General features: G+C 43.4%; 1 protein-coding gene across 5 annotated transcripts in view; it reads right to left on the minus strand.

Annotated features, from left to right (window-relative positions):
• STOX2 (storkhead box 2) overlaps nt 469-20,969 on the minus strand; it is a 196,520-nt gene continuing 176,019 nt past the window's right edge. For 2 of the 5 annotated variants that reach the window (XM_018041957.1, XM_018041962.1), the window contains 3 exons: nt 19,513-19,665; nt 10,978-13,243; nt 469-5,838 (listed from right to left, as the gene is read on the minus strand). In XM_018041957.1, the coding sequence (XP_017897446.1) occupies nt 5,643-5,838; nt 10,978-13,243; nt 19,513-19,665 (2,615 nt within the window). In that variant the 3' untranslated portion in view covers nt 469-5,642. Of the gene's footprint in view, nt 5,839-10,768; nt 10,818-10,973; nt 13,244-19,512; nt 19,666-20,969 lie in introns of those variants that run through there. The other 3 variants (XM_018041958.1, XM_018041961.1, XM_018041959.1) reach the window with 3 other exon arrangements.

Raw genomic sequence — 20,969 nt, forward strand, 5'->3', positions numbered from 1 at the left:
AGGCAGGGCACAAGGGAAGAGGCATGTCAAAACCAGGCTCTGGACAAGGAGGGAGGCAGCTGTATGTGGACCAGACATTAAACATTCCCGGAAAAGATGGGTAAGGCTTCTGGCCTTACCCTGGCTTCCAGAGTCTTGGCCACCTCACCTGGGAAACAACCCCTTTCGTTGTTGGCAGGGCGTGTGTGTGCGTATGTTCACGTTTGAGGACAGTAAGGAGCAAAGAAAGCCCTGTAACTGGTAATATACAATCATCAGAAGAAGGTTTAGTCCCCCTCGAGCCTTGTAGAATTCTGAACCTTGCAAACCAGCCACTGTAAGTCCTAGAACAACTGTAAAAATGACCCAGAGAGATGGTATGGGGAGGGACGTGGGAGGGGGGTTCAGGATGCAGAACACACGTGCACCCGTGGCAGATTCATGTCGATGGATGGCAAAACCAATACAATATTGTAAATTAGTCTCCAATTAAAAAATAATTTTTTAAAAAATAGAAAATTAAAAAAAAAAAACAACAAAAAACCCCACAGGACTCTGTTGTGAGAGGAGCCATGGCTAGGATGGTGCTGTAAAAGACGCAGAGATGAACTCCATCGGGGAGATGGCAGTGTGTGGTTCCAACACCCCAGGAAATAGAGTAATGAATTTTCTCATAGATCTAATTTATGAAAGCTCTCCCAAATAAAAACATCTATGGGAAAAGATTGGATGTATCCGGAATACTGTAAAACCTTCTGGGAGAGTTGACAGAGTGATGGCTGATTCCTTTATCTTACTTGGCAAAGATCAGACCGATAATAATCTCTTTCCTGTCTGTATTTTACTAACCCAGAGCAAAGCAATATCTTCCGTGGCTTTTGCCTCCATTTTTCCTGCGTCCTAGCTTCCTCAAGCCCTCAGTGTGTGAAGAAATTTGAGGATGGTGGGGTGATAAGAGAGCTGGGGTGGGTGGTGGAGAGTCGGGGTCGGGGGGGAAGGAAAGGATCACTTCCGTGGGGGCCACTGTCGCCCGATGGCACAGTGCTAGCTGGTTCTGTGACTGGCCTGTGATAAATGGAGAAGGTCCTTGACCAGGATCTTTTATCTCCTAATTTGAGATTCAAAAAAAAAACAAAACAACCCACTTGGAACTAGATCAGCTTCCCTGGCAACTCCAGATTCTTCAGACTAGGGCTCAGTATACTCAATTTCAGTTGTGCTGAGAAGCACTGTGCAGAGGACTTGATAAAAGGGTTTTTTTAGTGAAAGTTTCTGTATCAGCACCTTCCACTGCCAGGGGCAGTCATGTTCCTGAAAGATGGTATTTTAGCACGGGATTGAGAGAAGCCCATGGGAAACTGCAAACACGTGTGTGCAAGCCAGATCTACTTCAGACCCCAAGGGCATCTGGGTGGCTTTTTTTGTTTTTTTGTTTTTTTTTTTGTCAAATTCCCAACACCCTGAACTTTTTGAATGAAAATGGACAAAGGTGTCAAGTTGTATTTGTTTTCTTCGACTTTATTAGCACACATCAGAAAAATAGCATTGTATTTCGTGATTTCTCATGATGGTCTATCAAACAGATAGAAAATAGATCACTGATAGCTGCCACTGTGTTTCTGGGTAATCTTATGTTACTCCTTCTGTTTGTTCAAGTACGGGTATTACAAATAAGACCTGCTTTGTGAACTGTGAATCCGAATGCTTTGGAAGCACTTTGAGGTCCCAAAATGAATGTGCGAAGTGCTCGTAGGTTGCTCTTGGTTTTTAATCAAGCTCCAAACACTGCCCATGTTATACATTGTGAGGCTTTTCAAATCAAGATCACTACTGTATGGTGAGCAATATGCCTATCATTTAAGTTAAAAACTTTATTTTCAAGTACACTTTGTGGTGATAAGTGGTTTGTCCTGGGTAGAATTTTACAAAGCTGTGCCAACCTAAAAAACAAACAATGCTTTCATTGCTGCTGAACAGGTTTCTTTTCTTTTTTCCCTCCCCGTGGTGACTGCAATATAATTTAAACTTACATTTTAGAAATGCTGGTTGGATTATGAAAAAGGGAGACTGAGGAACAGCTGGTGTTCACATCGTTGTGATTCCAGATTAACTTTCACTGGATGCTTCCTGAACTTGAACTTCACAACATCAGAAAAGCAGTCATTTATTACTTTTATCCAGCTAGTCCGCTTTCAGCTCTTCCCATTTTCTCTACTTGATGGCAACCCCCTTTCATATGCTTATGAAGGTCCCCTGAGATGTGCAAAATATATAAAATGAAATACAAATTATGGAACGGAAGTTGTGGATACAAAGCACAGCTCTTTTAATTCCAATGAAATCTGGGCTCAATACGGTAACATGCAAGTGAAGGCAGAGAGGCCCAAAGTGCTTCAAAGTTGGCAGTCCAAATGTCTGGTGTGTCTTATGACCAAAAACCTAGAATTCAAATCAGATTTTCATAGGAGTAAATAGCTTGCTAAATCATGTTTATCAACTGGCTCTTGGCCAGAGAGAGCTCTTAGCAGGAATGAGGTGGGGGCAGGGGCGGGGGAGACAAGAAATTTAAACTTTTCATTCGTAACAAAATCAAGTGCGCTTTCTGTGGGAAAGAAGAGACGGGTTTACAGCTGAGAATGAAATAATGCCATCAAAAAAAAACACCATGGCAATGAGACAGTCACGAGTCCACATAGGCAACCACTGACACACATACAGAATGCCATGGCCTAATGGTTAAGAACGTTGTCAACTTTGCTTTTCTGAACAATACACTTGAACGCACTGCGGCCGCTTCATCAAATTTATGGAGGTAGTTATATGTAAAAATAAAAATTACCATAAAGTAATATGCTGTATCATAATAATACATAAGTGTGCAAAATGCCGACAGATGGGTTGACCCTTTAAAGTTGAACGCTACACAGAGATTCAACCAGATTCAGTTTTGTAAACCTTTCAGTTGATAAACTCTAAGTGAAGTCTAGGTAAGCAGCCGTGGGCCACAAAGCGATCGTTTCACCGGAGGAAAAGGACGCGGGCAAAGGTTGGAGCGGGTTACTGAGAACATCACCGCAGACCATCTGGGGTCGTACTCGTAACGTGCTTCCAGCCCCCTCTTCTCCCCCATTCATTCAGGCATCCCAATTCAATTCAGACGGGTATGCATCTGCGTGGAACGTCTGCTCACACCATATCCTCCTTGAAGTCCATCGTTTCTATGCTACTGGCTGCTGGTCTAAGGGAGTTTGTTTTTTTTTTTTCCCCTAAATCATGTACCCCATAGCATCGGGCAAAGAGTGTACACATTTTATTCAAATGTCTTCTGTAAACCTATTTCTTGTGAAATATTGATAAATTCATATTTTAAAGCTTCTCTGTAAAGGTAATGCTTTTCTTTCCTGTTCACACAGTATTTGATTATTCTAATGGCTACTTTAGGAGGATCAACTAGAGGCTGATGTATTGTTTCAATGGTTCTATTATTTATGAACTGATTGTATGATTCACGCTGGAGGGTAGGTTTAGGGGCGAAAAAAAGAGAATTTAGACAGAAGAATTTAGTAACTGTGTGGTATACAACTCCCCAAGGACACAGACTCTGTGTATAGTCTATTGGATACGTTATCATTCCTTCTGGACAAATTTAAGCAGTGAGACAAGAGTGCATTTCTAAGCAATCAAGGCATGCCTTGGAGGAAATAAAAGCGTGAGACTGAAAGCCAACTGACAGAAGCATTTTAAAGGTGTGGGAGTTTGCCAAGAAACGTGCTCACGTTTCACAATAAGCACAAAGAAAGGAAACTATACTAAACTTGACCAGTCCAGTTTGACCCAACGAAACTTCCAGCTATCTGAAAAAGCATGAGAGAGTCTCTAAATGTTTCAAGAAACAGCCCAACTGTGTCTATTTAAAGACTCTACTCTTTAAACAGATGGCTAGTGACTCAACCTAATACTGAAGCAGAAGTGTTTTGCCAATTTATGCCAATTCCTGAAATCCGAGGTGCAAATATTTTAGATTTATTTTTGGGTATTTATTTTATGGTATATGGCTCCAAACATCACATGCCACTCAGCTAAATAAAACTGTTGGTCAGACCATTTACTGGTATCAAATGAAATCCTTTTGTGAATAAATTTCCATTATCTACAGATTTATTCCATGGTTCTCCTAAAATAAGACACGGGAACTTTGGAGACATCTCTTTCCTAGAGAAATGAATCTTGATTATTTGTAATCCCTTTGTTGCTGAGAACCTTCTCTGTAGTCATCATGACATTGTAAACCAAAACAAAATGTAATTAACAAATCATCCTGAAATAAACTGGGCTAAAAACTATATATCCACCTAAAAATGCCTCCTGAAATTGGTTACAAAGTTTCTGTAAACATTACTCTGGCATAGTTCATGTATGCATAATTGTTATTCTGATAAATTTAGGGGGCATACTGTTAGGGTTCCACCACACTTGCAGAATGATCACATTCTGTTGTTAATTACATGGGCACATGTATATTTCTAATCAAAAAGTATTTTAAAGTTTTCTCTATAGATATCTTCCCAGGAATAAAAGGCCTGAAGTTCAACTCTCCCTAAATTTGCTCTTTCCTATAACCACTAAAAATTATCTCCCACAGCCTAATTTAGGCATTCTATTTAAAACTACATAAAATAGATTTATGTCCTTCCATTAGAAAGAATAATGTCCCCAGGCCATAGTCTTCATTTGTATCACAAAGAACATTTTGCTTTTAAACAAACTAATTATCGTTTATCTTTGATAGTAAGATAGCATCACCCTTAAGTCTCACAAGGAAGAAATGCTCTTCCTTCACTATCTGATGAACACCTTTTTAAAAGTCTGCATTACCTCTCCCATCACTCAGTGCTGTGCCCCAGCCAGGCTGGGGGACCCTTCCTTTGTCCATTTCAGAATCAAAGGCCTATATTCCTGTTTGTGATGATGGAAGGTTAAACATATCAGACAAGCATCCATGACACTTAAAAAACAAAATCCTGAAAACAAACACTCCCAGTATTTGGATCATGACCCCTTCTGACACACTTCCATGGGCTCCTACAAAATCGTGTCAAAAAAACTCACAGTGCAAAATGACTGGGGCCTCAATGATTCACACACAAAGGGCTGGGGTCCCTTTCAGTCAGTTTGGCATCAATTTCCCTCAAGGTAGACCCTTGCATTTGACATTTTATGGTGGCTTAGTTGTTTATCTTTTTTTTTTTCTTTTGGAAGTGTCAAGGATCAGTTCTGTGGCACCATCTGGCACAGACTGGGAGCAACACGCATCTGTGGCATTTTAAAATGGACTTGGCAACTGCAAGACATCGAAAATGCGTATTATACTTACAGTGTCTAGACTTCCCTATGTGTGCTCAGTTACAATTAGTGAAGCAAAAGTATACATATCACCCTACTGCTATTCTTGTTGCTACAGAGCCATAAATGTGAAAAGCAATACTCTGAAATAAAGATTTTTTCGGTTGTTGTTTTTTGCCCTAGCCTACTTAGCAGCACAGTTTAAGTCAACACAAAAACTGCCTTTGAGATGCTTGTCTTTCCAAAGATGTAAACACCAGCCACAGCGTCGTAAACTTGGCTGTATCGAATGAAACGGGAGGTCGGAGGCAGGATGACTATCACACACTAGTAACAGAAGCTTGCAAGCAGTTGGAAGGTTTCTGTAATTTCTCAGCTTCGTTGGTGGGGGGGTCCGTACTTGCTCGGAAACTGAAGGCCGGGCCAGCTCCGCCGTGGGCCGGGCTCCAGGTAGGGTTCTGACGACGGTTACTTTCAACAATGCTCGATGTGTTGGAAGCCAGGCTCTCCCGAGTGCTACAAGAGTAAAAAGGTTTTGTTTGGTTTGATTTTTAACATAAATAATTATATATTGAGCCCTAGAGGAAGAGCAAATGATGGAGTTAATGGATTTCTTCTGGCGGTTTATCATGTCATGTATAGAGCATCTCATACTGATTATTCACATATGCTCCAGCAACTTGGACTCCAGAAGCTTTTCACAAGACATGTTATCATCAGCAGCACACTGAGTATAGGGTTTTCATACAACTAAATATATGTCTTTCCTAGACTTTCATATTCAAGGAAATGCCTTCAAAATCTGATGTGATAGATGGCTCTCGTGTTCCTTTTTCAAAAAAGACTAAAGACTAAAGACTTTGTAAATTATACAAAGGTAATGATTTCATTTCAGGCTCAAAATTCATGGATAGAATTGCTCCTGAATCAACTGCATACTTTTATGATTCTGTTTTCATTCTTGCTTAGTAGATTTTTGACTCTGGAGGTAAACTTCAAGCTGGACACTAGCTAATTTGCAGCAGTGATGGGAATAACATTCTTTTTTACAGACGTCATACCTCTGTTTTAAATACGTAACACTTTAGTTAATGTACATTCTATTTTCAGATAAGGAATCTAAGGTTTTCTCTATTTGCATTTATTTCCTCCCTTCTTCCACTTTGGTAGAAATATTTGACTTTTTAAAGGAATCTTTAGAGGTGATTTTAGAGCTTTAGTATTTCGATTTCTCTTTTTTCTAATTTAGAAATACTTAAATCTATTTTATTGTCCCAAGAGGTTTACAACATTTAACGTCAAATGTGTAGGACAATGACAGATATAAGATTACTTGGCCTGACTGATGGGAACTGAGTGGGTTTCATGTTCTAGGTCCTCAAAATGGTAATACGAAACTTACCAGCTCACAAAGAGGTAGAAGAAACCATAATGATGCTCAAAACATCCACCCTATTGGATAGATTCAAGGTTTATAAAATATTCTTCCATGTTGGTCCCCATCACTGATTTAAAGTCAAACCACCCAGTGGACATCCTCGCCACCTGGCTTTCATTCTCATCCAAAACCCATAGTGAGTCTGTCTGAACATTACACCTTGGCAGCCATGCCTGACAGGGTATTTCATCCTGACCCTTTGTGGCCTTAAGCTTGCTTCTCATCAAAAAGCCAAGAGTTAGTTGTTTACGAGGGAGTTTGTTTACCGACTACCAAAAAGACAACTGAACGCTTCCTGACTGCAGAGGGTACCTCCAGAGTGTTCATACATTCATAGAAGTAAATCACATTCTTTCATGATGCTTACAGTCAATCTGGGCATATCTAAGGAATCCTCCAAAATATCATCATTAAGTGATGGAAAAACACTAGACTTACCTACTTACCTGCCTTACACCTCCTCTAAGAAAATCCATCAATGTTTTTCCAGGACTACAACTGAGAGTCAGGTAGAGGAAGGAAAAAGGACAAGAAACATGTAGAACCCCAGAGAGGTTGTGACATGCTCCTTGGGTTGCATTCGTAATCACAATAGCAACTTTTTAGGGCATTTGACTTCCTCATCTTTAAGGCAGGTCGAGTTTTGTGCTGTACCTACTCAGTGAGTGACTCAGAAGAAGAAATAAGCAACCAGGAAAGACCTGTACACCCAAAAGCTAGGCAAATGTGAGTTATTTCTGTTGTATATCTGGCATCGCATGAAAAAAACCAGTCACTGTGGGGAGGCTTGGGAATCTATGTATTACTAGTGACTTTTTTTCCCTATGGGAAAATGCATTTTGAGGTCCAAGGAATTCACTTTTAAACCAGTTTTTGAGGTGGGAATTTAACTTATCAAGTCCCTACTGTATGTCAGGTACGTCAACACACATCACTGTAACAGACGGCCTAAGGTGGGAGCTACACGTGCTCTAAGATACCTCGGACTACCTTTGACCACGGCCAACATAATAATAGTGGTAAACACAACAGGGCATTCCAGTGTCTCCAAAGGATATATCTCATTACTACTGCGACAGTGAGTACAGTGTTTGACAGTCATATGGAAGGCTGTGGATATGACAATGAAACAATTCATGGAGATGGAGGGTAAGTAGTAACAATAGTCGTCACATTTAAAATGTCATACTTTTTTAAAGAGAGCTAATGGAGCGCAATCTCTACAAATCTACAAAACCTATAAAATCTCAGCATTTTATAGGCAGAAGAACTGAACCAAGAGGCCCTGCTGTTCCGTGCCCTGCATGCACTCCCCTTGGGCCAGCACCTGGACAGCACAGGACGCATCAGACACGTGCTGGGCAGCCTGGAGCCCTCTGATTCTCATATTGTGTTTATCAACAGGTTTTCAGCCTCAACTCTGGAATAGCAGGCTTTGCACGACAGGAGTCTTCATTTGCAACGTTCGATCTCACGGCATAGTTTAAATTTCTACCTTGTTTCCTTCTCTCAACGCACTTTGAAGTGAAAGTGTTAGTCGCTCAGTCTTGTCTGAGTCTTTGCGACCCCGCGGACTGTAGCCCACCAGGCTCCTCTGTCCATGAGATTTCCCAGGCGAGAATACTGGAGTGGGTTGCCATTTGCTTCTCCAGATGATCTTCCTGACTAAAGGGGACTAAAGAATTTTGGAAATGTGGCCGAACATGACTTCTGAGTCAGCACTGAAGACTTGACAGTGTGGAGATCACCTGTTTTTTTTGGCAGGGGCAGTGGGGTGGTGGCGCAGGCTGGACCTTTGTTGCTCAGTGACCTCTTTCACCGAAAGATCTGAATAAATGGCCCCTGAAGGTTCCTGTATCTGTAACGGTGGAGCCGTGTCAGCATCATAACGCTATTTGGCTAAAAGACTCCTTACACTGGAGAGTAAAACCCCCTGTAACTCAAATATTCTCCTTCACAGACAATCCTCATGCATCCGAAAGGTAACTTAGTAAATTTATCGAAGTAGAGGGGAAATATAATTTTAAAATAAATATCAAAAATAAGTTTGTCACTCAGGTTCTAACCAAAGGATACGGAAAACAAAAGGGGTGCGATCAGGAATTGTTCTGTAGACTAACTGCATGACCTTGATGGGTGATCTACATATTTCCATAAAGAAAATTCTACCTAATAAGAGAGGGAAGATAGCTCCTGAGTGAAGACAGACTCCTCAGGATGACCTACCAGGACAGCACATTTGACCCTGAGTACACTATTAAAGCTATGCAAATAAGCTTTGTTCAAGAAATGATCCTGTTCATCAATTCCATAATCTGTACTCCTAATTCAGAGATAATAAAATATATTCTGTGGAGAGACTGGTTCAACAATTCCATGAACATTTCTGTTTACCTGCCCCCATAACAAAAAACGTTCAATATTATGCAGTGGTCAGGTTTTGAGTCAGAACCCATTAACCTCTCAATGTCCCTCTTGCAACTATCTCTGGAGCATGGTGGTTTTCCCTCTGTGGAGGTCTAGGGGCCAAGCGTGCCCTGTCAAGAGCTGGAAACTGGTGTGGAGAAGCTTCGAGCAGGGAGAGCCCATAGACTAAGAAACAGCAGAGCCGGAGGTCCAGGCCAATAACCCACGCCTTCCACAAGCAATGGTTGGTAGTGAACGTCTACCGCCAATGGCAGACTTTTAGTTACGCTTATCTGCTAGCCCCTACTAGGAAATCAAGAGGAAAAACGAGAGTAGAAGAGGGAAGCAGAGAGAAAAGAATATGTAAAACAATTGGTATATAAATTAAGATTTCATTTGGGATTAAAAAACATTTAGCAAAAATTATTTCTGAGCAAAGTCACTTAACAGGCCAGTAGTCTGCCGACTGAGTGCCATGGCCCCCTGAAGTTTTAAGGTCCCTGAGGGTGGGCAGAGGAGACCTGGAGCTCCTGGCTTCCACGTTAACCAGGGTGCCATCTCTGTGGTTTGTTTAGACATCAGACTTCCACACGTGTTAACTCAGAAAAGAAATGTTACTTGACAATAATAATAATGGTAATAAAGAACTAGCCCTTTAAGAAATAACCAAGGTCTAACGTGAGACAAACAGATGAATGATTCCCAGTTCTGGTTTTGGGATGCTCTGTCTCCAAATTACCCAGAGACAGAGTCAAAGGATTACAACGCAACTAATTTTAATTCTTAAAATTAAAATAAATATAAGAAATACATATTCGTATCTTGGACTTGTTCAAATACAAACTACTACAAAAAGTTGGGAATCACAACTAATGGGAGATGTCAATCTCTCAACAGTATTTCTGCATCTCAGAGTCACCAATCTGGAGTAGAATTCAGAAGGAGAGTCAGGTCCCAAGTCGCTCTTGGAAGAGAAGGAAGACTTAAGGAGAAAAAAAGGAAAGTGGCATAGACTCCCTTTTGCTTCCTAACCCTCTGAACCACTTCAGTGCCCTGGCTGTGGCCACTGGGCACTGCACACTCAGCTGTTAACCCTCTGCTGAATTACCAGCACCTACCAAAAAGAAGGCACCACGATCGGTGTGCCTACAAAGTGCCAATTCTGCAGGAGGAGAAAAAGTGCTGGCATGCACTTCGATCTAATGGAGCACAGGCCCTCGGTCTTCCTGGGACGGGACCAGTTCCATGTGCGTGCAGACTTTTGAGTGGTGAGAGGAAGGTGTATGAGAGCAAGGGGTGCAGGCTGCACAGAAAGTCAGGGTTGAGATGATAACAAGCTTCTAGATCCACTGCAGAGGTTGTGAGATGAGCTATTATATTCTCACTAGATGGATTCCCCATCTTTGAGTCAATCAAGTTATTCCCAACCCCTACCTCCCACCATCACACTGACTACTCATTTCACTCAAAAAGCTACTATTTTTTGAAAAACTTAAAGAAAAAAAAAAAACACAACCCTTCCTTTATCAGCATGGTGGCAATATCAACATCGAAATACTGGGAAATGTTGGTCTTAGATTGGATGGGAAGGAGCCAACCCACCAGTCCAGATTGGTGATCTCTACAGCTGCAGAAACATTTGTTTCAATTCCTGAAAAAGAAGTCAGAAACAGGCTGTTAACAATACAACTCACACAACTCTTCACCCTCTTTCACAGAACTGAGACTGAAATTAGAAACTCTGAGTTAACCTGCATAAAGCCCCAGGCCCCGGTGGACGTATGTGTGTGCGCACAGACGCTGCTCCCTACCGTGGGGAGTTGAATCCACTATCCACTGTGATGCTGCTGCTGTCCATGCTGTCTAGTCGTGCCGAATGGGTGGCCCTCTGGTTGCTGCTGCTGTCGGCTTCCTTTGGGGCGAGCAGGGTGAGGTTCTTCTCAAATTTCCTCTGCAAGTCTCTTTCCTTCTCCCTCTCCAGGAGCCACTGCATGGTACCTACATCGTCTCTGTTTTTCTCCTCCTCTGCGTTCTTGTTGGCCCCTTCCTCAGACTCGTCGTCATCAGAGACGTTGTAATAGTCGAAAGAGGCCTCCTGGTTCCCCACGGACTCCTGCTGACGCTGGGAGGCCGGCAGGGCAGGGGCGGCCGAGGTGCCCAGGGACGGCTCTGGTTTCTCGCATCGGCCTGGCAGTGTGTCGGCAGGGGACTTCGGGTGCGATTTGAGGAGGGACAGGGTTGATTTGTGATAGCTGTTTACAGACAAGGTGCTGTGAAGAGGTTTGAACAGTGTGTCTTTGCTGAATATCTCTTTCCTCTTGTCCAGGGTGCTGGGCTCGGCGCCGTGGTGCTGGGTGAGGCGTCCGTTGGCAAGGCCTTCGACTACTGCGCCTGGAGTGATTGGGCCCCCACCCGGCCCCTTTGGTGACTCCTCCTTGTGCCCTGCAGGCTCCCTGGAGGAATGAGGGGCCTGCCTGTCTGATAGAGGCAGCTTTTTCACCCCTTCCGCCAGAGTCAGAGTGTCGTGGTCCTCTTTGTTCTTCCCCAGAGGTGACGGCGCCGTGAGAACCGTCTCACTGGAGGTGTTGCACTGGAAATAGTCATCTGCAGCTGTCTTTGTTGGACAAGAGTTGAGTTCACCAAAGGATGGCAAACTCTCTGGCGCTTTGCCTGGCTCCAAGAGGCTGCAAGCGCTGGGCGGTTCCTTGCTGCCACTGACTATTTCTGGAATACACACCTCTTTATAGCTTGCAGGTGAAACGTGAGCCCTTTGATGACCGACAGTCTGTGCAGGCCTTAAAGTACTGTCATCAATGTAGGATTGGCTGGGGGTCTGGTCATCTTGGCTACAGCCTTCGGCCAGGTCTTCAGGCGTCCCCAGAGAAGAAGCACCCAGAGGGCCTTTAGAGTTATCCATCGATCTGGACCTCTCCTTGGCCTTGTTGGATCTCTCATTCCTGGACCTTCGGTCCTGGGTATGGCTGTGGCTTCGGTGCACTTTCGAGTGGGAGCTTCCCCTGGAAGGCTCAGGAAAAGGCATCTCAGTCCTCCTTTTGGCCAGTTCCCCAGACACATCCCATTCTGGGGTCATGGGGAAATGAGACTCGATCACGTTCGGGTTGCTATGCATGATGAAGTTATCCCCTTTGTGTTCGATGATGAAGCAGCCCTCCCGGGGGGCCCTAGTAAGAGGATCGCAAAAGTCATACTCCCTCTCGCCCGGGATATCCAGATGGGAACCATCGGACGGGTCTCCCTTGGACACTCGCGTCTTGCTGTGCGACCGAGACTTTCCGTGGGACTTGCGGTGAGTCCGGCTCTTTTTGCTTCTCCCGCTGTGGTGGGCGGAGGACCCGGCTTTACTCCGGTGCGCCTTCTCTTCTTCAAGCTTCTTCATCAGGGCAGTGTGCCGCATGACGTTTTCCACGGTCAAGTCCGGGTTAATACGCCTGATGATCTCCATCTCCACCTCCCGAGGGATGGTGGTCGGCGTGTCCTCGTCTCGCAGGGGCCACTCTTCGGGAGGAAACTGGGCGGAGAAGTTGGCTAGCTGCTTGGTCTTGTCCTTCTTAAAGCTGAGCCGGAATAACTTGAGCCCGAATTTCTTGGACTGCTTTTCACCGTCCTTCGGTTTGGAGAGGGTTTCCGTTTTGTATGAGAAGTTGACAGTACTTTTGCTCTTTTCAGTGGCTGGCACCTGGCAGAGGGAAGGAGGGCAGTAAGGGTCTTTGCAGTCCTTGGCGGGCTTCCTCTGCAGGGTGGCCGCATGCAGGCCATGCACGTCTTCCCTGCAGCAGTGGCAGGAGTCGCAGTGGTTCCTGGGCAACGTTCTTTCCCTGACGCAGCCTGAGGCGGAGGGCGTGATGGTCCCCGGCTGCGGAGAGGTACACTGAGACCGGTCAGGTATCCTCTCGTCCAGGTGGTACCATTTACTGTTAGTTCTTATGAGGGAAGGAGTGATGAAATAAGTCTGCGGGGTGACGATGAAGTAGCCATCAGGAGTCGGGTAGATCTTCCTCTCCCGGACCAGCGTGTTCAGAGTGTGCCGGAGAATTTCTTGGCTTGGGGTGGGAACACCTGAAACCAAAGGACACACTCATGAGAATGGAAGGAGAGGGGTGTGGTTGATTCTGGAGTGTTTTGAGTCTGCTTATGGACTGAATGGTGCCCCCCCCCAAAACCGATCCCCATGTTCAAGCCCTAATCCCCAGAGCGATGCTACTAAGAGGTGGGAGTTTTGGGGAGGTGATTAGGCTCAGATGAGGTCATGAACTTGCAGCCTCCGTGATGTGCCTTTATGAGGAAAGGAAGAGACTAGAGCTCTCTCTCCGTGATGTGAGGGTATGGCTGTCTGCAAACCAGGAAGGATGCTCTCACCAGACACCAAATCTGCAGGTGCCTTGATCTTGGATTTCTTGGTCCCAGAACTGTGAGAAATAAATGTCTTTTGTTTCAGCTGCCCAGTCCACCATATTCTGTTATAGCAGTCCACGTGGACTAAGACAGAATCTTGTTAATTTTGCCCAGCTTCTAAGTCTCATCATACAGCAACCTAGCAGGATTCAAAGGTGTTCATTAAGTTTAACATGAATCCTGGTTTTCTCTGATAACTCATGGAATTGTACTACCAACAGAACAGGAAAAGATAAAAGCTGAGAAGAGAAAAATGGATGCTAGATGGAGTTAAGTGGTTACTGTTGTTATAAACCTTTACTAAACTGAATTGCTCAAGACAGAATTTTTTTTTTTTTTTTTTTGGCTGCCCTGCAAGGCATGAGGGATTTTAGTTCGCCTACCAGGGATTGAACCTGAGACCCCCTACAATAGAAGTGCAGAGTCCTAACCACTGGACAGCCAGAGATGTCCCAAAGACAGAGTATCCTTAAATGAAGAAAAAACGTTTTCAGTATCTTGTAAGTTTACAGAAAAGACTTTCAATAAAAGCAACTAGGAAGTCACGGTTGAGAGAGCCATCCTGGTATTGAAAAGAAATCTAATATATATATAGGCTACCACATTCGCTTGAAGCTGCTCCATACTCTCATTCCAAGATTGAGTTTATTTAATAAACTTAATTTTATAAATTATATAAAAGGTCAACTAGACTTGACCACTGTTTAGGATGTACTCTCCAATTTTGAAGTCATCATCTTCAAATTCGAATGTGATTATAGCACTGGTGATAGTTAGGTGAGACCTTCCTCCTTCTTGTCATAAGCCAGCAAAAGGAAGGTGGCAGCAAAGTGAATTTTTCAAATTCATAGGCAGAGAGCTCTAATAAACACACCAGTGACAGCTTAGAGGCTCTTACATCCATCTGATCGCTGAGTCTCAAGCCGCTGTATTTGCTAGAATAGATGTTCCAGAAGAAAATCACAGATGCTCTTTTGTACACTGACTGTTTTCAGAGTTTTGTGTGCCCATTTAAGTGCTGTCTTAACGCGCTTAAAGAGACTATTAAGAACATACATTCTTCACAGAGTATAAATTCTCCAGGCTGTAGCGCGTTTAATTTCTTTAATGTTCTCCTTTCCTCAGTGCCACAAATCAAGGGTGATCGTATTTCTAATACTGACCTGAAGGATATAATTTGGAAATAGGTCAGGTGGAATCATCCTGGCAGTATGCAACTGTGTCTCACCCACAAAAATGGCAATTTCAAGGGAGACCGAACGCTCGGGCTCCTGGGTCAGACTGCAAGGATCCAAATTCCAGCTTTACCACTGGTAGCTGACGTTACTGGTTGAATTAAGTGTGAGTCCCCCTGCCCCCCATGTTCCTATGTAAGTCCTAATCCCCAGTAGCCTAGAATGTCACCTTATTTGGACATGGGGTCTTTACAGAGACAACCAAGTTAAAGTGAGGTCATTAGAGTGAGCCCTGATGCACACTATATCTGGTGTTCTTCTACAAAGGGGAACCATGGACACGGAGTTATCACACTGAGAAGAGGAACCGGTAGAAGGCAGAGAACTACTAGCCCCAGGGAGAGGCTGGGACCGATTCTTCTCTCGCAGCCCTCAGAAGACACCAAGCAACCCTGCCAATATGTTGATCTTGGAATTGTAGCATCCAATAGATGTCTGTACTTTGTTAAGACTGCTCTAGAGAACTACTACAGCTGGTATCTCCTTAGGCACCTTGCTTAACGACTCTGAGCCTCGACTTAGTGTCACAGAATGTAGACAATAACAGTCTGTGTGTGCTTAGTCGCTCAGTCATGTCCAGCTCTTTGCAACCCCATGCACTGTAGCCCACCAGGCTCCTCTGTCCATGGGATTCTCCAGGCAAGAATACTGGAGTGGGCAGCCACTCCCTTCTCCAGGGGTCTTCCCGACCCAGGAATAGAACCCAGGTCTCCTGTACTGCAGGCAGATTCTTTACTGTCTGAGCCACCAGGGAAGCAGGACAGCAATAGTACCTGTCTTCAGGGGGATGATGTGAGTTTAAATGAGTTTAATGTATGTAGAATAGTGCCTGACACAGGGAGTGCTCACAAATATTAGCTACCAGTAGTCTCAACTTTGGGTCAGGACCCATGGAAACTCTGATTACCTTCAAAGAGCATTGTGTAACTGCCTAGAATAACTGGGTAAGCTGAGAGGTTTAGGCTCCCCCAGTCCTTCCAAAACTATAAAAGTAAAATACAAAAACACTAGAAATGGCCTGCAGTTCTCAAGGGGAGAGAGTCCATGTACAATGGAATCTACATATTCAGAGACGTAACAGATGCAAGTTCCATCTCTGGGTCAGGAAGACCCCCTGGAGAAGGGAATGGCTACCCATTCCAGTATTCTTGCCTGGAGAATCCCATGGACAGAAGAGCCTGGTGGGCTACAGATCATGGGGTGGCAAAGAGTTGGAGATGACTGAAGCGACTTAGTACACACCCATGCTTCAGAAGTCACCCTTTGTGACCAAGGCAGAAAAGGTTTAACAGTACTTCTGAATGATGTATCGTTTAACATAATTATTTAATTTTTGAGCAGCATGGTTTCCTTTTTGTTTAAGGCTCTCCTCTCGAGAAATGTATGTTGTTTTTTATGCAAATGTATGTTGGTTATTAAGGCTGATATAATATCAAAAAATTTTTAAAACATTGTATGGTCGTTCATGGGAAGTAGATGGGGAAACAGTGAAACAGTGTCAGACTTTTTTTGAGGGGGCTCCAAATTCACTGCAGATGGTGATTGCAGCCATGAAATTAAAAGACGCTTACTCCTTGGAAGGAAAGTTATGACCAACCTTGATAGCATATTAAAAAAGAGAGACATTACTTCGCCAACAAAGGTCCATTTAGTCAAGGCTATGGTTTTTCCAGTGGTCATGTATGGATGTGAGAGTTGGACTGTGAAGAAAGCTTAGTACCAAAGAATTGATGCTTTTGAACTGTGGTGTTGGAGAAGACTCTTGAGAGTCCCTGGCACTGCAAGGAGATCCAACCAGTCCATCCTAAAGGAGATCAGTCCTGGGTGTTCATTGGAAGGACTGATGCTAAAGCTGAAACTTCAATACTTCGGCCACCTCATGCGAAGAGCTGACTCATTGGAAAAGACTTTGATGCTGGGAGGGATTGGAGGCAGGAGGAGAAGGGGATGACACAGCATGAGATGTCTGGATGGCATTACCAACTCGATGGACATGAGTTTGGGTAAACTTCAGGAGTTGGAGATGGACAGGGAGGCCTGGTGTGCTGCGATTCATGGGGTCGCAAAGAGTCGGACACGACTGAGCGGCTGAACTGAACTGAACTGATAATAGCTTCTGTTCAAAACAAGAATGAGTTTCAACTGAATTGGGTTGTAACCCAAGCCATATATTTGCAATTTGTGAGAGCCAAAATACAACAGAAGATGAACAACTTAGCTCCTCTGCCCTGTGAGTAGCCCTACAAACTATTCTAGTTCGGCTGAACAACTTCAGGGGGCAGCAGCTACACAGAAACTTTCAGGATAAGACATTATTCACATTAGAGTCTCACAAACGACAACCACTAGAGCTGTGAACCACAGCACTAGATGACAAACTCATATTTGAAACTGACTCTGTCCTACATGGTAGTGTACTTTTGATTAACATTGTTAACAGAAGTTTTTCAAAAACGGCAAGCCTTATTTAGAAGAATTCATGATTGACAAGTTACTACGCTATTACAATAAAGGAAAGCTGAAGGGTCATTCATAAAAACAGCTATTATAACAAAAATAGCTATAGCTATTATAGCTATAAGACAAAAATTTCACTGTATTATAGAATCTGCTGATTGGAGGCCTTCCAAGTGCTGATCTTAGAAAACTCAGGAAACTACACGAAATCATGACTACAATGTAATCATGTCTACTCATCAAGAAGAACACGCTTTCTGGTTGTTCACAAATGAAGGAATAAGAGTTTCCAGAGAGAACTTACAGTAAAGTTTTGACGTGGATTTTCAAGTACACCAATCAAATAATGTTTAATTGGAAAAAACCAAGTAGAAACATTCCCTGTCCAATCTGTTTTCCATACCCTTAACTGGGAGTTTTCAAAGCTTTAGCTGAAAGTCACTGATACCTATAATTTTTATTTTACTATTAAGCCTCAGTATAATGACAGATATTTCCAATTGTCTATGAAGTTCAGGGTTCCACTAGAAATCTGCAGGGCTCACTTGTAAAGGGATGGCTGTGATGGAGACTGTCAAGGTTTGCATATTCCATCACGTCCAGATTCCAGTCCCAAAGTTCATCATGAGTTCAGATTCTGTTGGTGTAAGGAGCAAAGGTAAGCTCTATATTAATATAGGGCTGGAATCTGACCTTTCTCCTTGCCCATATATTTCCATCTCCCAAAGCAAAAATAGCTATTTAAATATACTGCATGCCGATGGGAGGTTATTTAGACATATATTGCTTTAATCTTGCAAATCTGACAAACTGCTGACACACGTGCTCATGTTCTGTATGGTAAGAACTTTAGACTGAAAACTTAATGGGTTTCCTCAGATGATTTCTTTGTGTTCGTGAAGGACACTGACCGAGGGAGAATTCAGTAGGAAGCGATTTAAGGGGATGAATTGGAGACAGAGTACAGCACAGATCATGCCAACAGTCTCCAGCAAACTCCAAAGCCAATGGCAAGTCCGTAAGCAGTCACTTTCCTCCCAGGAAGATCCATGTGTAACAACTTAACATGTACTGGTCCGATTTAACTGATCATTCTGGAGGGATAAGGACCTATTTACTTATTCTTAATAAAAGTTTGGTTGATTGACAATGTTGCATTAATTCCTGCTCTATGGCAAAGGACTCAGTTATACATACATATATATGTATATATTCTTTTTTGTATTCACTCCCATTATAGTTTATCACAGGAGACTAAATACAGTTTTTGGTGCTATACAGTATGACTTTGTTGCTTACCCACTCTACATATAATAGTATGCAGACCTATTTAGAAGGCTGAAAAGCAACAATTATTCTTTTCAGATCCTTTTAAAAATATCCATATTTCTGTAATGTGAACTGGTATATAAAAGTTGTTTTCAAAAATTCAAGCAATACAGAAGCATGACAAAAGGGCTTAAGTATCAGCCTACAGACATTTTCACTAGAAAACTTCTTACTAAAAACTCTTTAGAATGTGAATGTCCAAAACAGGAATAGAGGTCAAAATCTAGGCTATTTTTTCGACTTTTATGCATTAAAAATAAAAGTTTGAATATTTTAATAATATTCAGTTAGACTTCAAAACTTTATTCTCAAATAGTAAACTATGAAAAAGTAAGTAGTCTTAGCTTTAAAAAACAAAAATATAAATATGATAGCTAAATCCTTCCAAACTTTTAGAACTGTCATTGAAATGAATTTTTCAAATAGAATTTGAAGAGTATTAAGCTTTCTAAACTGTTCTCTTCTGAAGTAGCTTAAATGACACCAAAAGAAAAGCAGAAAATCAAAGGAAGGAAAGAAAAAAGAAGGGAGATAAGAAAGGAAGAAAAGAAAGCAAGCAGGCAGGAAACAAAACTCGCATTGAATCAAGATGCTCATGTACTTTAGGAAGGTTGAGCTGTAAAAGTTAAATGGAATTGTGGTAGTTTTTACAGACTTCTTTGTGGATCCTGATTTAGTTTCTTGCCCTCAGTGCCAATGAAGAATTATTAGAAGGTGGCAAATTATTTTTGAAGTAACACTGATGCCTTGATTTTTAATTGCGGAGCTAAGAAATGTCACTGGTTGGTTTTGGCAAAGACTTTTTTTTTTTTCCCCTATTGAATTTAATCATGGGATGAAGTGTCCATATAAAGTCCCAGGTCAGCCAGAGTGCGCATCCATCTGGAAAGTACATCACCCTTTTCCTGTTACCTGGAAAACAGGTGGTCAGGTGTTCCATCAGTGCTTCTTGGGTGACAGGTTTTCTTGCCGAGTTCATTGCGGAGATGGCCAAGCAAAGGATTTCCCCAAGTGGGATAAACTGAGATTGACTGATGGGAGACATACTGATTGGTGATACATCACCTGTAGAAAGACAATTACCAAGTAAGCATTTCGTTAAGACCCAGCCACTTGTCACACACACACACACCTTCAAACACACACACACACCCCTCCCGTGACTCTCACCTATTCCCTGTGCTGCAAATACAGTCAACCCTCAACCCTGAAATGTGTTACTGCCCCAGCCACGTGCAGACGTGGAAAGACTTGCACAGAACAGCGGAAGCTTCAGCTGCCTCCACAAAGAAAACTTGCCTTTAAAACCTGAGCTCTCGTTGGAATAGACTTACTGAAAGGCGTGCAACTGTGAAGCTTTTTTCCAATGATCTGTTCTTTTTTTAAACTTGGAGCTGATTTGTTTAATAACTGTCATTCACATCTTGACAAGTGCACTTGCGGTAACTTGAAGATTCATTCATTCAAACTCTGGGTGCCCTCTGCACATCAGCATCTTCTGGGGGCTTGAGAAGCACCTGGGTGAGTGAATAAGCTCCCTCCCACCAACATCTCTGCCCTCAAGCAGTTTCTATGTAAGTGGAGGAGACAGACAGACGAAAAGTCCCCTATGCAGAAGGCTGAACAATAATCTGGGGCAGAAGAGGAGAGTGACGTACACACCTGGAGGTGAGGATGGGACTGAGAAGCAGGAAGTGAGAGGTTTTTCCGAGGTCGTGTAGCCTGAATCTGGTGCTGAAGTGGGAGTGTGCCAGCAGCCTGCGAGGTGCAGGGCTATTTTCTGGGGAGCCGCAGAGAAGGGGGACAGGTATGGAGGGACAACTATGAGCAAAGAACTGAGTGCCCAAGGGCTTCATCCTGAGGGAATTCAAGGAGTGAGAGAGTCAGACATGCATTTCAGGAAGACACGCTGGTGGCCACGTGGAGGATGCGCCTACCATCCAGCAGGGCCTGTGGCCTCCCGCACACATTTGGATCTGAAAGAGCAGGCGGGGCAGGGTGCAGAGCCAGCAGCGAGGGGCCCCACATGGTTCTCGGGGAGGTGGCAACATTCGGCGCATGGAACTGGCTCTCTTGCTGCAATCTTGTATCACAGTGTGATTTTCAAGTCATGTTCTGAGAAAGGATCCCCAGCGTTCCCCAGAGAGGCTTCTGGGGGCAGGCAGGGGAGCCCCCCACAGAGGGAGAGGTGGAGGGCAGGGAAATCCCTCCTGACATCTGGGGGCCACCTGTTCCCACCTGGGGTTCTGTAAGGTCTTGCTTGAGAAAGGCCGTTCAGAAAGGGGGTGAGGCTCTCCGCAGAGTATCTGTGAGCTTTGAAGCTTCTTTTTCACATGGATTTACATCATCTCTCCTCCTCTGCTTCCAAG

Source organism: Capra hircus, chromosome 27, assembly GCF_001704415.2.
Source record: "Capra hircus breed San Clemente chromosome 27, ASM170441v1, whole genome shotgun sequence".
NCBI classification, from domain to species: Eukaryota; Metazoa; Chordata; class Mammalia; order Artiodactyla; family Bovidae; genus Capra; species Capra hircus.